The 16,299-nt window shown below is 45.9% G+C and overlaps 1 protein-coding gene across 1 annotated transcript; it reads left to right on the top strand.

Moving 5' to 3' along the window:
- The first annotated feature begins 862 nt into the window (after window positions 1-862).
- PHLDA1 (pleckstrin homology like domain family A member 1) lies at window positions 863-5,014 on the top strand. The gene is made up of 2 exons (XM_071552192.1): window positions 863-1,659; window positions 1,834-5,014. The coding sequence occupies exon 1, from the start codon at window positions 1,190-1,192 to the stop codon at window positions 1,652-1,654; it is 465 nt and encodes a 154-aa protein (XP_071408293.1). The 5' UTR covers window positions 863-1,189; the 3' UTR covers window positions 1,655-1,659; window positions 1,834-5,014.
- Window positions 5,015-16,299: the final 11,285 nt, after the last annotated feature.

Genomic DNA, 16,299 nt, shown 5'->3' on the forward strand with positions numbered 1-16,299 from the left:
CCCATGATAACTACGTTTCAAATCAGTGCCCTCAAATATAGTAGGAAACTTCCTGTATTCTGTTTACATTGGCCATAATGTACAGGCAAATCCAGCTAGTGGGCTTTTGTTATGTCTTAATACGTTAAAGGACTAAAAAATAATTTCATATTAACCTTAGATCACTTTTTTGCTCAAATAAATTTATTCAAAAGCTAACCTCGAGGGAGAATCTGAACAATAAGCAAATGTGTGGCAACAAAGCAGAACAAGTAAAACGGTCCTAGCTCTTTGCCAGTTTGGTTTGGTTTGTTTTTTTGATTTTCCTAGTCTGCTTTTACAATTTTCCAGCACTGAGGTTCTGCTGTTTCCTTTGGGAAGTGATACGGATACTTGCTTTCTTTAGACATTACTCAAACTGCTGCAGAAGTAAAGATTTATTTTATATATGCAGTTGAAGCTGCTGCTCCCCAGCACAGCCGCGAGCCGCGCGGAAGAAAGAGTAGCGATCCAGCTCTATTGTACCAGGTTGGGTTCAGGCTGTTTCCTTTGTTGAATGGAGCCGATGATCGCTTAAATATATAAGGTGTTGCTGAAAATTGGCACCGGTTATACTGGGTTTGAATCAAAACCACGCAGGAGAGCCCCTTGCCGCTATTCCCCACGGGCCTGGCTGAGGAAATGTGTTCCAAACAAACACTGCTGGAACACCCCGAGGAAGGCAAACGAGCGCTGTAGGGTATTTGAATTGTCCTGTCTCAGTCTACCGCTGGGATAACTACGGCAGGGAAACCTTCCTGCCCTAGCACCGCCGCCCCTTCGAGGAGGGGCGGGAGCCGGAGCGGGGCCAGGCGCGCCCCCGGGCCCGCTGGGGGGGGTAGCCCCGCCCCGTCCCTCGGCTCCGCTCTGCTCGCCACCGGCGGGGCTTCCCCGCGGGCGGGAGGGGCCGCGTTTCCGCTGGGTGTCACTCGGGTGGGAGAGGCGCGTTCAAAAGCGGAGGGCAGGGAGAAGCTGCCGACAGCACCGGCCCCCCGCACCGGCAGCCCCCGCCACGCCGCGGCACGGGCGGCCCCCGCTGCGCTTCCTGCGGGCCGGGGCGCTCCCAGCCCTTCGCCTCGGGGTCGGCGCCCGGCGGAGAGTCCTCGGCTGGTGCCGGCTGCCCCCCGAGCACAGCCCCTGCGGGCGGAGGCCGCCTAACCCTGCCAGAAGGATGCTGGAGGGCGGCTGCAAGGCGGTGAAGGAGGGCATGCTGGAGAAAAGGAGCGACGGGCTGCTGCAGCTCTGGAAGAAGAAGCGCTGCATCCTCACCGAGGAGGGGCTGCTCCTTATTCCCCCCAAACACCCTCCGCCGCCGCCACAACAGCAGCAGCAGCAGCCGCCTCTGCCGGCCGAGACGGCGGCCAAGATCAAGGAGCTTCACTTCTCCAACATGAAGACGGTGGACTGCGTGGAGCGAAAGGGCAAGTATGTGTACTTCACGGTGGTGATGGCCGAGGGGAAGGAGATCGACTTTCGGTGCGCGCAGGAGCAGGGCTGGAACGCGGCGATCACGCTGCAGATGGTGCAGTACAAGAACCGCCAGGCCATCCTGGCCGTGCGCTCCACCCGGCAGAAGCAGCAGCACCTGGCGGCACCGCACGGGCCGCGCCTCCGCGGCGCCTCCAACTCCGCCTAGCGCAGGTACCTACCCCGCTCCGCGCCCCGGGCCCCGCTCCCGCCGACGGGCTGCGCGTCCCGGGCCCCGCTCCCGCCGACGGGCTGCCCGCTCCCGGCGCCGCTCCCGCCGACGGGCTGCCCGCTCCCGGCGCCGCTCCTGCTAAAGGGCTGCCCGCTGTGCTCTCTGTCCCACTGCAGGTTGCGTGCACGGAGCGCTGCGGGGAAGCGGCACTGAGTGCGGGCGTGCCCGACCTGCTCCGCGGGGTCAGACACTGGGGAATCGCCGGAGGTGCGGGCAGACCGGAGAGAAGCGGCTCAACAGCCTGATCCCAGCCTGCTACTGCTTTACCGCCCTCGGTGCCGAGAAGCATTTCAAATGTATTATTTATGAACCTTGGAAAGGATACTTTGATGCGATGGGACTTCTAGGAGACATGATGTACTGTAACTTTATTTTAATGTATTTCATTTTATTTATTAGGATTTTCTTTTGGTTTTCTTTTCCTTTTTTTCCTTTTTTTTTAAAAGGCTTATTTGCAAGACATTTTTGAATGTAGGCTGTATCAAGAAATCAAAGGAAAAAAACAATGTGCGTGTTAGTTCCCTGAAGGAACTAAAAAGTTCTGGGTAGTTTGGCTGTGTGCAATTTGACGAAAAAGTTACTAGTTTTTTATCGAAAATACACTGTATTCCATTTACACGGAAAATGTGATGTGTGGTTTGACATTTGGCTGATACCCATACTGCGTATGAAACCTATTTAATGAGTATTATAGTCTGGGGTTTAAATTATTTTACAATATTAAACATGATTGAAGATGATAAAAAGCTATTCATGCTTGGCTATTCGAAGAAGCAATGTTGCTTGTCATTCTGAGGTTGAAACCATCTGTTTAATGTATGGGCAGAGGGAAACCTGACCAACTTCTTTTGTGCCACAGGAATCTAAGTTGGATTCCCGCTGTCCGTGTGATGTGCTTGCTCCTAGCCTGGCAGGCCAGAGTTGAGAAGTGTTCATGAACATTTCTTGGTGTCCAAGTTCGGGGCTCTCTCTGCACACTCGGTTTTTAAGTCGTCTGGGCTTTCAACCTGTATCTCATTTGCATGGCGGTTTTTAAATGTCTTGCATTAAAGCAGCCCATAGTTTAAAATCCATTTTATATATGTCTTCGTGTGCAAATGGATTCTTTTGGTCGCAGTTTTCATAGCTGAAAGTTGCTCTCTAGCGAGATGAACTAGATTAATTTTGGTGTTTAGCACTGTCAGATGTTGAGAGAGGCGTGCAACGTGCCTCTAAAAATGTTGACGAAGCAACGAAGTTGGAAAACAAAAGGCTAATTGCACAGCTGTTGTGTCTTCCTCTGTCTCTTCTTAAAAGTCAGCGGGAGTTTGTCTGTCGATGCTTGCAGGACCAGGTCAGAGCTCTTTGCCTGATGCAGGGAGGGAGTCGGGGGTGGACTGATGAGCTTCCTAGGACAGGGCTCTTCAGACGATGGGAGGCTTCACCTTGTGTGCTGCTACAGCAGGTTCTCTGTTTTCAATGAAGCCGGGAGGCTGTGAAGTGGAACAGAATAATGTGGCCCGTTGTCTCTGGTTCAAGGTAAAAAGTCGCAGCTGTGGAGCTATTTATTTTAACTAGTGTGGTGAGGGAAATAGCTTTTGGCCCCTTTACAAGTTATATGAATGTAAACAAAATCTTTGAAAGTTACACAGCCAGGACTTTTTGTGTGTGTGTGTAACTGAAGTGTAAATTAACAGGAAGAGCCCTATGTTCTCGGTTCAAGCAGTTTCTGTAAGTACTTAAAGCAAAAGGCTGAAGTGATATTCAGTGGAAGATCTTAGAATTGACTACTGCGTATGTCGATCCCTTCCTCTGCTCCGTAACCTTAATCTGAGTCTGTAAGGAAAAAGTTGAGATGTGTGTTAGCCCTCCTCTTTTGTCCCTTGCCCCCAGGTGTTGAGGGTCACATACCTAGACATGCAAAATGTGTTACGGTGCAGAATTAAAGCCTGGATCCATACAATCCTCTAGTTGTTTCTGAGTGCTTCTTTCCGATCTGGCCCTTGATAAGGTTGTGCAGTGAACTTGGGGTGGTAGATTACAGCTGTTCTAACAAAGTTATTTTGAGATTATTTGCAATCGAAGGTGCTTCGCATCTTCTAGGATTAGATTCGCTGTCTTGGCAATCATAATAGTCAATTTCCATATCTCTGTACATCTGCCATTATCATTCTGCTAATGCTTGGATGTTAGAGCTGCAAGGGGATTCTCTAATGAGCTAGTCAAAGACTCACAAAATAGACTGTAATTTGTAATTTGGCTCCTCTCTTTAGAGTCATTAATTACAGTGTACTGAGTAACTAATCCACCTTCTAGATATACAGACGTATTGCTGATCTCGCCTACTAAAATACATTTTAGCCTACTGAAACTTAAATGTAACTGATGAAAATTAATTCCTATGTGATCAGAGACACACATATTTCTCTAAGGGAGGCAGATATTCTTGTCCTCAGTGGATGCAAGCCTCTGAACGCCATAAAAGTCTGGATGTGTTCTAAAGCTGAATTTTTACTATTCTTCTGGAGTACTTTAAAAACTAAAGATGACAATTTTAGTGATAAAATTCTCATTAAGGTATGAGAAGACAGCTGTCATTTTGAATGTGCTGCTCCTTTTCACTGGTTCAAGGTCAATGTCCCACTTTCACCTTAAGTTTCTTGTTTTAAATTGGTCTGAATTATGCTCTGAAAACCTTTTGGACTACTGGTTACCATTGCCTGCTCTGTTACCTGTTTAAAACCTTGGTGTCAGCCAAACCCCTAGTGTGAGAGGTGGTCCCATCACAAAATCCACCTTGAGCTGATGGGATGGGTGTAAGGATTAAGCCTTCCCCTTGTGTCTCCTCGAAACTGAATGGGAATAAATTGTCTGGGGTCCCCTGGGGACAGTCAGACGATGTGGCTCATGCCCTGTCGGTATAAATAAGGCTAAATTGCCTGATGTGGACAGTCTGACAACTTTCTCATGCTCTAAATTCCATGGATTCCTTTCTTCTTTTTTATTTTTTTCTTTTTTTTCCTTTTTTTTTTGTTGTTCGTTTTTTGTTTGTTTGTTTGTTTTTTATGATAGTGATTTTAGACCAAGAAATTGTTTGATATTATAAAAGGTAGTTCTGGTCTTTTTTTTTCCTGCCCCTCTCCAAATGCATGGTCTTCATTTGAACTTTTGCATTAAATACTATCTGTTACTGCCTTGTAAGCAATGGCTATGGAAATAGATCCAGCAGATCATGCTCCATCGTACTGGAGCTTTGGATGTAAAGAAATGAAGTTGTCCTTCCCCTTACAAAAAAAAAAAAGAAAAAAGAAAAAGAAATCTGACAGCATGTGGCTGAAGTAAACTCATTAGAGAGAAACAAACATGCTGTAAAACACAGGCAAATGCATTGTACAGGTAGCAACAGTGGGGACAGTCAGTTCATAAGAGGTCAAAATTATGTGTCTTAACTAAGAAAGGAAAAAAAAAAAAGGAAAGTGATTAAGGGGCAGATCCAGCAGGAAAATCAAACTGTGGTGACCAAGACAAATTAGAAACTGAAAAAGGAAGATGAAGTGGATGTTTTTTCTGTGACATCCGGAAGTAATTCCTCTTGTTTAAGGTTCATGATATGCAAATGTCAGCTTCTGAATTATAGCTGCAGTGATGTACCAAATGTTTTCTAGCATATCCTATTGTGAGCAGAAATATCAGTGTTGTCAAAAAAAAATTTTGTGTAAATATGACTCATAAATGATTTCTGAGAGATGTGATTTATTTTTCATATTTTTCAAGATACATTCCATTTCAAATAAAGAGGTATCTATTGAAAAAGCTCTCGATATGTTGGAAGAATAGTTGTTTGGTGGGCTATCTGTTGTGTTTAAGCCTGATCTAAGCTTTTCCAATGTCTCAAGCTCAATCTAAGGGCCTAAGAGAAACGCTTTGAACCTGCGTAGATACCCTCTGAAGAAAAGACCTACTTAGATGCTCCAGTTAATCATTATATATAGCACAATTAGGAGTCTCAGAGTCCTCAGTTCTGCTTCTTGCCATGTATGATGTGTGAGCACGTGCACAGAGCCCAGCTTATTTCTGTAATGCTCTATTTGATATCACAGTTCACGCACAGCAGGTCTTTGGGACACAGAATTCAGGCTTGTAATATTTACCTGGGAATGCCTCACTGACATTCCGGTCTGTCATATTTTCCAATGAAATGAGGGGGAAAGGACGAGGAAGATGAAATACTGCCTATGCTTTCTGAGCAAAACAAAATATGAAAGAAGAGCAATCTAAATGTCTTCCTGCCCCCTTCCACCTCTAAAATGAAATTTAGACCAGAGTGGTTTCTTGCAGTTCCACTGAGTTCACAGCACAGCTGAAGCGGAACAATTTTCTTTGTGCTTGAACCCAGACCAGAACTAAATGAAAGCCTTCACTTTGGCTGCTTGTTTCTAGCAGGAACATCTCAGTCCTTCCTGGAAAGGGCCAAATTACTTTCCACACCTACATATATTTTTTTGTAAAATCAACTGTTGTAAAGACTTGTGACTTAAGTCATTTATAAATTTGAAATAAGCTTTTGTTTGGGTTTTGGGTTTTTGTTTGCTTGTTTGTTTCTTAGTTTCTTGAGTTTCTTTTACGTTATAACAATAATATGGGTGTCTGTGATAATGTTTTTTCTGTCTTTCCACTGGGATTTTTGATATATGAGGTAAGGACCCTCATACACACTCCTTACACACTCCTCATCGTTGCTTTGTGCCCTCTGCACTGAAGATGAGCAGAGTGAAAGTGCCTTTGGTCCTGCTAAGAGCTGAACCTCTTCAAAGTGTCCTGACACCCAAAGGACCTGGGAGCTGTTTGGGACCTCAGAATGGGGCTCGATTGCATTTAGGGTCTTGGCCTAAAGTTGCATCCTGAATTTACAGGGAAGGGGACATCAGCTCCTGGGTGAAGTCCTTGCTGGCACCTACATGAAGCTCATGCTCTGCCTCAGCAGCCTGGTTGGACTGCAGCACCTCCAAGTTTTTCATTTTTGTAGAAAAAAGAGATGAGGCTTCTGTGCTTAAGTCCTTGGGATTTTCTTTGTTTTGTTTAGGGTTTTAGAAAAACATCAAAACAGAGATATTTACCCCATTATAGACTCATTACAGGTGCTCAAATTCATCACTTTTACAGCCCTTCCTGGTCTTTCTCCTAGATGTCTCTGGCAATGCTAACTACCAGTGCAGGGGAAATGGTTGGTTGGGTGGAGGTTTGATTTACCTTTTGTGTTGTGCGATGATCACAGTGGATTTTGCATAAACAAAATTTTTAATGCCCCTGCTTCATAATCTTTGCCTTGCAATAGTTTGTGAGCAGCCATAGGAGATTAACCAAACCAATAAATATGTATAGAATGACTAACCATTACAATGAAGCACAGAACACTCTGTGGTCAGCAAAATATTTTGTTTAAGACAATTTACCCACATTTTGTAAGGCTTCCAGTGAGATGAAGAAATAGCTGCTTTTAAGATCTTGTCAGTGTTTTGTAAATATTTCTGATATTTATGCCTGTACATATGGCTTTGATAATAACTTGCAGAAGGCTCAAGAATTGGGTCATATACCATCTAGGAGGAGATTATTTCATTATTAGTAATTTTTGTTGGGTATTGAGGCTCAGCTTTTGGGATCTTTTCCACCTACTTCTATTTACAAAGTTAAAAGTACAGCAGTGAACCTGCAGCTTGGAGAACAAATACAGCTTGTTCTTGGCTTGGGTGCCACAGCCAGGGTCCTTTGAGGGAACAGCTCTCCATGTTGCTGTGTGCTTTGGACTGGGGCCTGGGGATGATAACTCCCTGTGCCAGTGATAGCACCTCTCTGCAAGGCTCTCAGCCCACTTGTATATCATATCTCTGTTTTAGAGAAGAGGAAACTCGGGACTGGAGAGCCCATGCCGCCTGCCCAAGGTCATGCCTTGGGAGCTGGAGAGCAGCGTTCCATCCATAGGCAGGGGCCCTGTCCCTGTCTGAGAAATGGTGCCTCTCACAGTGGAGGCTGCTTCATTTTCTCTGCTTGGTAGGCACCTTCCTCACAGCCTGCACCTACAGTGTCCAGTTTCTTCCACTAGTGCCATGGGTCCCTGGGTGGAGACCCCAGTGGGTGACTGCCCTGCCAGCTGTTTTAGCCTTAAAAATTCATAATGGTGCAGCTACTCACCCCTCGGAGACAAGCAAGTCAAAACCACTTAGGCTTCACATGGGTTTTAGCAGTTTTTGGATGATTTTGCATTACTAAATCAGCTTCTCGTTATTCCCAGCACCAGGCATTGTGCAAACACTGTATTAGGAATGAGAGGATCTGCAAGTTGTTCCCCATTTCCGGTGTGATTAATCTCCTCTATTTACTGTGGATTGCAAGGACAAAGAGAGGTTATCAGCCCCATAATAACTTGAAAGGACTCTGTAGGTATAAATCCAGTGTTAATGCAGCTTTTCCAGCCTGGTACCTGCCTTGACTAAAACACACAAAATAAAAAAAAAGCAGGGGAGAAATAATTTTCTTCTCTCTACTATTCTGGTATCATTTAAGCTTTCACTCAGCAATAAAGAGTTTTGAGAGGAATCTTTTTAGCCAGAAACTCTTGTCTCGATCATGTATTTTCCTACCAGAAAAAAAATTAAATTACTGATGCATGAAGGAAGCTGTAGTATCTTATACCCAACCTGCCTATCCTAACCGGCTGCCGGAGGGTGACGGAGCTGTCTGAGTCTGTCTTTGTGAGCTTTCACAGCCGCTCTGTGAAACGCTCAGGGGAGCTGAAAACTCCTCCACATGCCAGCCACTACTGCAGTATGCAGGTGACTTTGCTTAGGGGCTTTTCTGGTACATAGATGAACACACAAAAATGTTCTTTATAAAAGTCAGACTTGAACTGGGAAAGCTATTTCTTTATTGGCTTGGGGTGGGGCTGTTGCTACTCTTAGCGGGTCACAGAGCAGTGCCTCCAGCTGAGTTAGGTGTGTACTGGCTGCTTTTTTCATTTTTATCACAGATCATTAATATTTCCTGTTCCACTAAGCCACATTGCCGTGGTACTCTTTCCTAATGATTGGCTCCTAAACAAAGTCACAGCTCTTGTCACAAGGCAGTGGGCTGCATACTTATCCTTTATATGAGTGATGACTGAGGGCTCAGCAATAGGGAAGTAATGCCGACAGCTCTGCTTTGGGATGGCAGATTGTCAGCATTCCTCACCAGGGCACCCAGCTGGCCTGGGAAAATGCTAGTGGGGGTTGGGCCTCTAAAATAGATTGACTGTCCTTGCAGAGCTGAGGAAGATGGAGAGGGATGGTCAGCTGACCTCTCTCTCAGCAGAGGTAGTCAGACATATGAAGCTGCAGAGGCCAAAGCAACTGCTATTATTCTGCAGGCACAACTCAGTTGTTGGGTGCAAAAAGAGAGGGGTATCTGATGGGCAAGGTGGCAGTAAGACATCATAACATGGTGACAATCATCAACAATTAGCCATTTCCCCTCTCCCCTCTCCCCTCTCCCATCCTCGTTGTTAGAGAAAAGACAGTACCTTGCAGAAAAAGGGGGACATGATGCCTTGCTGGGTGGATGTGTTTGGGAGGAAACAGGTAATTTCTTCAGCTAATCTGTGGGACTGCTTGTGGGCTTAAGATTTAGTGCAGAGTTGAGAGCAACAGCTGCAAAGGAGCTGCTGCTGCCCCAGGGAAGCTACTACACTCACTCCCAGACAATTTGGAAATTGTTCCTATATGTTTTCCTGAGGGCTTAGGAAGCTTGCAGTTGTGGTCCACAGATGGCTGGAGTTGTGAAACTGAAGCCATGGGGCAATCAGCTGCCTGCCTTCCTCACCATCATCCTTAAGGGAGGGAGTCTAAGGAGAGGCTCCCCAGACAGGACCTGCCTCCCAGGGCAGGCAGATGGGTGAGCTCTGGCCTCACCTCTGTCCTCCTGCTGCTGGGTACATCTGATCAGAGAAATCTTCCAGTGCCACCCTTGCTCCATGAAGGTTCATCTGAAAGAGGAACAAGCTTTGCCATAAATGATGTTGAAAGCACTCTCTAGCCGTCGGAGTTGTGCCATGGCACTGCCTTGTTGGTGGCTTCACCAGTGTTGATGTTCCTTGAGTTCTGGGTTCTATGAGCTCTAACACTGAAGATAAGCAGTTGAATGACATCTGAAAGCTTGACAAGGCTCTCCAGAACACCTTTAAACCTGCAGTTCTGCTGCTAATAACCTCAGAACCAGCTCCAGTTACATGTCTTGAATTGGGGCTAGGGGGAAAGTGGTTATCTGATCTGAAGGTGCAAGGTAAATGTATCTCAGGGACAGAGGTTTCCTTGCCCAGTGAGCCAGGTGCTAGCTGTGCCAGGGTGGGACTGGAGTACCCATGCTTGGTGGCACCTTTGCTTGCAGGGTTGGGATCTTTCTTCCTTCCTAAGTTTTCCCTAATTCTGCTTGTTTCAGCCATAAAGCCACCTACCAAAGGGTATTTCCTTCTCAAAGGTGATTCTAAACAATTTGGTAGCTTTTCCTGTCAGCTAAAAATCTGGCAGGCATCTAACACAATGCAAAGCTTGCATAAAAGTAAACTGCTGTCTTTGATTTCCTAATGTTTTCATTTAACTGAATCTGAACGGATGTAATGGGAATTTTCAGAGTATTCACCTAACGATTTTTTTTCACTCAAAGTTGAAACCTTAAATCAAGCTGAGTTTGGGAGAATTAATTTAGTTTTGCTGAGCTCTGGATATGCTTAGTCTTTTTCCATCCCTTGTTTTTCCTTTCCTCATCTCTGAGTTGAGCATGCAGCACTTAGTGAGAGAGGTTTGCAAACCATGATGATAGCAGCTGTTCTGCTATCCATTATATGTGCCTTACTGATGAGGCTAGTGCCTCATAAAGATATGGTACCCTTTGAGCAGCCACAGATACATCCTCTGCTCAGTCTGTATGCAGCCATCCTCTATTAGATTTGCCCTCTTCATTCAGCTGTCACAGTCTGCCCCAAACTGGTCCAGAGGTACTTGATAGGCAGAGCCCTACAATAGCAATCCTGCACCAATGTCCTTCACAGGAGTCTTTTTTATCACATCTTTGTTGCAGTCGCTGAAAAGCACTCCCAGGCATTAAGGAGATGAGTTTGTGCTCCCCCCTCACAGCTGCTAACACTGCTTTTCACGTGTGATTGATTACAGTGAAATCTGGTTTGCCTTTGCCACCACCGTTGCTGCCTTTCTGCTGCTGGCAGGAGTTAAGGTGCACTGAGAGCAAGGACTGGTCTGAAAGCATAGGTTTTTTATGTGATATCCTTAAGTGGGTCTGTGTGTGTGACCTTTCTTTAGCTCTGACCTCACAGAGCTGCTGTAAAATAGAGTAGCTCACTGACCTGCAGGCTGGGAGCAGTCAGGATGGCAAGGTTTATCATGTACCACTTGGGAAAGAAAATTGCCTTTTTAATATAGACAATTCCCAGTTCATGGTGAAATGAGTGTCAGAGGGCCAGGACCTTGTTCAGCATGATTCCTAATAGCACAGCATTCACTGGGGCTGGCAGATTTAGCCCAAATTTAGGGCCCCTCAAGTGTCACCCATGTTCCTATGCATGAAGGCACCAGGAGACAGCTGTTTTCAGCTCCCAGATGTAGACTACATGACACTGAAAGGCTGGATCTGCAATTTACTGTTGGTCTACTTAGCAGTGTTGATATAGATGTTACAATGTCATTGAGCTAAATACCTCAGACCTGCATGATCTATTTTAATTGCTGCCCACTCCCAGCCCATAAAAATCCTCAGATTTTACAAACTCTTGTCACTGTTCTACTTTCACATTCTTTGAAGAGATTTTTGTGTACTTTGCCTCCCTTCTCCAAAATACCTTGCCTCCCAAGTTTTTCAGCAGATTCAAAGACATCTCCAGCCCCTAGGTTTGCACACCACCTATTCAGGATGTTCAGATCCTTCATGTTCACAGATGTATGTGCAAGTGCAGTGCTAGGAATGAGAAAAAATTAGTCCATTCATCATCCAGAGATGTTCAGTAACTGCCCACCCTTGAGAAACTGTCATATTTCTACATCTGCAGCTCAGGACGTAGGAAGTGTTTGTTACTAGATTTTTTCATATTTGATGATTGCAAAGCTCTGGGGTCTGCTCTGCTGGAGAAATTAAAGCCTGTACTTCAGCATGTGTGGAAGCATGCACAGAAGCAGAAATGTGTGCACCCCCAGGGTGGATCATGGGAGTGGTGGAACATAGCAGGCCTACCAGAGCCCAGTTGTCCCCGAAAGAGGTGAGTCCCTGATGGAGACATTGAGATTCCTCCTCTGTAGTCCTCTGACACTCTGCAAGGCTGTTCTGCAGAAGATGGATTTGCTGCTGACAGGTCAATGGAAAGTGGACAGTGGAGGGTGCTGCATAATTCACACCCCTTCCTTTGATTAACAGCTTTGCCTCCTTGGGAAAATGATCCCCTAGTCACGCAGGGGGGCCCAGAGAGAAGGGCACTCCATACCTTAACACTTGCCCTTCAGCCTAAGCTTTACTCGGGGGCAAAGGGAGAGCCTCAGTCCTTTGGTGGGAGTGACACATTTGTGGCATGGCTTAAGGAACACAGTGACCTCAAAAGCAGCAGCTCCACAAAATGTCTTGAGGATACAGGACACCAAGGCCTCTCCCTGCTCCTCCCCAGCCTTATAGTCAGATAGCACTCATATCTGAGGGAGTCTTTCTAAAAGACTTTGAAACGTGCTGGTGGAAGCTTTAGCAAACACCAGACCTGGCTTTCCTCAGCTGGGCACCACCCAGCCTTGTGGAGACCCCTTCCATCCAGAATGGACATCTTTCTGATGTAGCTGCCTTTGCAATGGTAACAGCACTAATTAAACCCTTCCAAAAATTTAGAGGGATTGGCTAAAATGAATGAGGCATTCAGGAAAATAAAGGGTAAAGCTGTAGAGGTGGAATTATGGCACTGCTGAAATCTGTGACAGATTTTCACTGACTTCAGTGAAGAACTTGTCCCTCTAGAAAATTTAGGATCAAAATGGAAAGTTTGGGATCCTATTCAATTGCCAATATGAAAAAGACATTTAAAAATAATTCAGTTGCATTTGGCTTATTTGCTTTAGCTACTCAGTTTTTGGGAGGAGAGGTAGGCACAAAAAGGGAAAAGTTTTCACATATTCACCCTCTGAAAGAGTGATTTATGAGAGCTGAGTTCTGTGGGTCCAAGAAGAAGCCCCAGTGCTTGTTTGGATGATGAAGAAAGTGGCACATGGCACCCAGTTGTGTAAACTTGAAGGGTCAACTAGCCTGGGCCCAAGTCTGTAGCAGCCGTTTCAACAGAGTTCAACTTTCCCAACTGTCTTTGGGAATTCAAAATTTGTCAGTGGTAACAAAAGAGGTATTGCTCATTAATGATGAAATTCTGCTATGTTTACTTACATTCCTTTCCAGAAGAAATAGCTATTGGCCTATTCTCAACAACAACCCAGAAATGAGAGAGCTTTATGAGGTGTTTCTCATGATACTGATATTAAAATTGTGAGGAAAAACAATTGTGGCAGCATTAGACAGAATCCTAGGAGAGGGCATGTACTAAAGGGAACAGGCAGTCTGCAACAACAGACCCAGGTTGCTCCTTCTTAAGGGAAACTTGTGTGAATCCCAATGTGCAAACGCCAGCTCAGAATTTGTCCTGAGGGTGGGAATTGTCTCCTCAACCTCTTGACTGCAGTGTAGCTTTATCCCTGCTTGAGTCTGTTTGCTTTCATATTGCAAAGCTGCCATGTACCTGTGCAGCAGCACACATGCCAGATTAAAGCCCAGGGCTGCTCTCATTAAATCCTTGGGGAAGGCACTCAAGGCTGGCCCAAGTGCTGTGCCCAAAGCAGCCCATTTGGCTCTGTGTGGCTTCCCAGGCTGCTGGAACTCCACTCCATCCCTGCTGGCATCCCTCATGTGCCAGGCATTGATGGTGCTACTATACCAGCAGGATGCTGCAGTTGGGAACATGCTTCTCTAGGGCAGCAGAAAGGAAGGAAAACTTCTATTGTACTGGCAGAGATGGGTACTATATGGCATCAAGCAGCTGAAATGCTGCTCTTGGTCATTGGTTCCCCAGAACTGCTCTTAAATCACGAAGGCTTGTCTCAGTACCTCTGCCTACTTGCCAATAGGCTTTTCTCTGTGCAGTATAAATAATTACTGTACTGCCTTCTTCTCTGTTGCTCCCCCTGCCTTTGATCCAGCCCACACAACCAGAGTTGTGTTTGTGCTCATTGAGGCTGCCTTCAAACCCTGACACACTGCGAGGAGAGATGTACAGGGAGGGTGCTTCCCAGGAAGTAGGGCCATGGAAGAGGCAGCAATGTCCCTCCCACATGACTGTCCTGGGGATGCTCTGCCAGGCAGCTGCCTGCACCTGGGAGGTCAGTACCCCATGCACCCCACACTTGGGGTGGATTCACAGATGCCCTTTCATTTGCAAAGGTGTTGTCAGTGCTGGGGGAAGAAAGTGAAAGTCCAAATTCATCACAGGGTGCTGGGAGCAAGAGCAGGTGCTTAATCTACTTTCACAGAGGGTGAGATTTCCCCATGGTCCTACATGTCCTACCCTCGCTGTAAGTCCCTGTTTCCATGCTGGCAGCTGTGGAGCTGGTGAGTCAGGGAGCCAGCTGCCTGACAGCGAGACAGGACAATGCTGTGTGGGAGTCTATGCCCCAAACTCCAGCACAGCAGGGCCCATGGCAGCCTGCCATGCTGGGGATCAGCTGCCCACCCCACTGCAGGCTGGCCACAGCTATGTGCCACGAATGGGACTGGCCTTAATGTTGCAACTTGAAGAAAATTCCCGCTTCTCAAGACTGATGCTATCCTTGCAGGATAGCAGGATTTGCCAGGTCCTGGTGACATTCCTGCCAGTTTAGCCATTTGTGGTGATAGCTATATGAAGCATGCTGCAAACCCTGGGAACAGCACTTTGTTGGACAGAGCTGAAGCCCAACAGGATGTGATAAAGAAATGAAAAGCCTTGGTCCTTTCAGTTGTCTTTGTTTTTAAACTGAAATAAATTCTGGGATGTTTAAAATGGGAAGTTTCAATGAGAGGTTTGCCTGGAAGTGGTAAGGACGTAATAGGTCATGAGAATGGTTCCCAAGGGAGATCAAGAGGAATACGTCCTTTCCTCTCACATTTGCCACCCATCTGCTGCACGCACTCCTGAGACAGGAGCATGGGCTGAGGGCACTTTGGGTCACAACACCTTATCACCTCGTGTCTGTGCAGCAGGTCAACAACAGGCTGCAAACCCAGGGCTGGGCATCCCTCGTCCCAAGGAAGTTACAAATGATAACCAAGCAATATTATTCTTTAATGACTGCTGTTCTAACACTGAATTCCAGAGACTGTGTGGGACATGAAGGATGTTCATTTTATTGTAAGTATGCCTATTTTTCTGTGAGACATTGACTTCACAGTACAGCAAAGAGGAAACCAAGGGATTTCCTTCAGCACTGACCCTTCCCTCCAAGCCTCCCCTGTTCTGAGTCAACTTTTCCTTGCCTAATTCTTCTGTTTTGCCCCAACTATGTTCTTCTCTGAGTGTGCCTGGCTCACAGCAAACATCTCCACCATTAACACAGGCAGGGAAGCGGTTTGCGTGATGTTGCCGTCAGTGGATGGTTTATCTAGTTGTAATTCCCATGGCTCCAGATCTGTGAGTGCTTATACACAGACCTCATTTTGCAGGGGTGGCAAGGGGAAAGGTCAGTATTTATGAATCATTTCCTCCTGGCTGTGGCAGTGAGGTTGGTTTGTGGAGTGAGTCATGGAAGAGCAGTCTGGAGAAGCAACGATCTCCAAGCAAAAGACTTTCAGGTCCTTAGACATTGCAGCCAAGTTACCATCATCATTTCACATCCTTGGCCACAAATATCTTTGATTACCTAGAATTCTAGGTTATGTAGGTAGCATATACCATGACTGTGAGAAACCCTTCATTTTCTGGAAGTATTGCAAGGACTCAAATGTACAACTGACTGGATGGCAAATCAACTATTGCATTGCAAAAAGACAGAGGGAAGCCTAGGATGCCTAGAACAGAGGATGCCTTCCTCTGTTAGGAAGATGGGCTTGTGTTTCAAATGCCTGTTTGTTACCAAGGGGGAAAGGTTTTCAAAAGGGAAGCAGCCTGGCAAAACAGAGTAGTTGAGGATGGACTGATTACCTCCTTGGAACAAAATTTTCATGTTAGTGCAGAAGTGATTCTGCTGCAGGGTTTTGTCTATGTATTAAGGAGCCAATATTGTATCACTGTTTTACAAGCTGCAAAAACATGGAAGAAGCCCATCTCCACAATGCAGAGCATAAAAATGCAAAGGACTGAGATGCTGGAAGAAGTTGTATGTGTTCTACCTTAGCATTTCTGAAATAGCATCAGCTAATTACAACCCCAAGGATACAGCTTCTCACTCAAGAGATCCAGTTTTAGTGCAGACTATCAGGGAAAGCATTTAGTTTGCTGTATTAAAATATTTTCCAGAAATGCTGCCCACCTCCAAACTCTAAAATGTTCAAAGATTTCTTCAGAGTAG

The sequence above is a fragment of the Pithys albifrons genome, chromosome 3 (genome assembly GCF_047495875.1).
Source record: "Pithys albifrons albifrons isolate INPA30051 chromosome 3, PitAlb_v1, whole genome shotgun sequence".
Classification (NCBI taxonomy): Eukaryota; Metazoa; Chordata; class Aves; order Passeriformes; family Thamnophilidae; genus Pithys; species Pithys albifrons.

What these genes read in the sequence shown, in the direction of transcription:
- PHLDA1 (XM_071552192.1), top strand. Translation starts at nt 1,190, where the DNA reads ATGCTGGAGGGCGGCTGCAAGGCGGTGAAGGAGGGCATGCTGGAGAAA.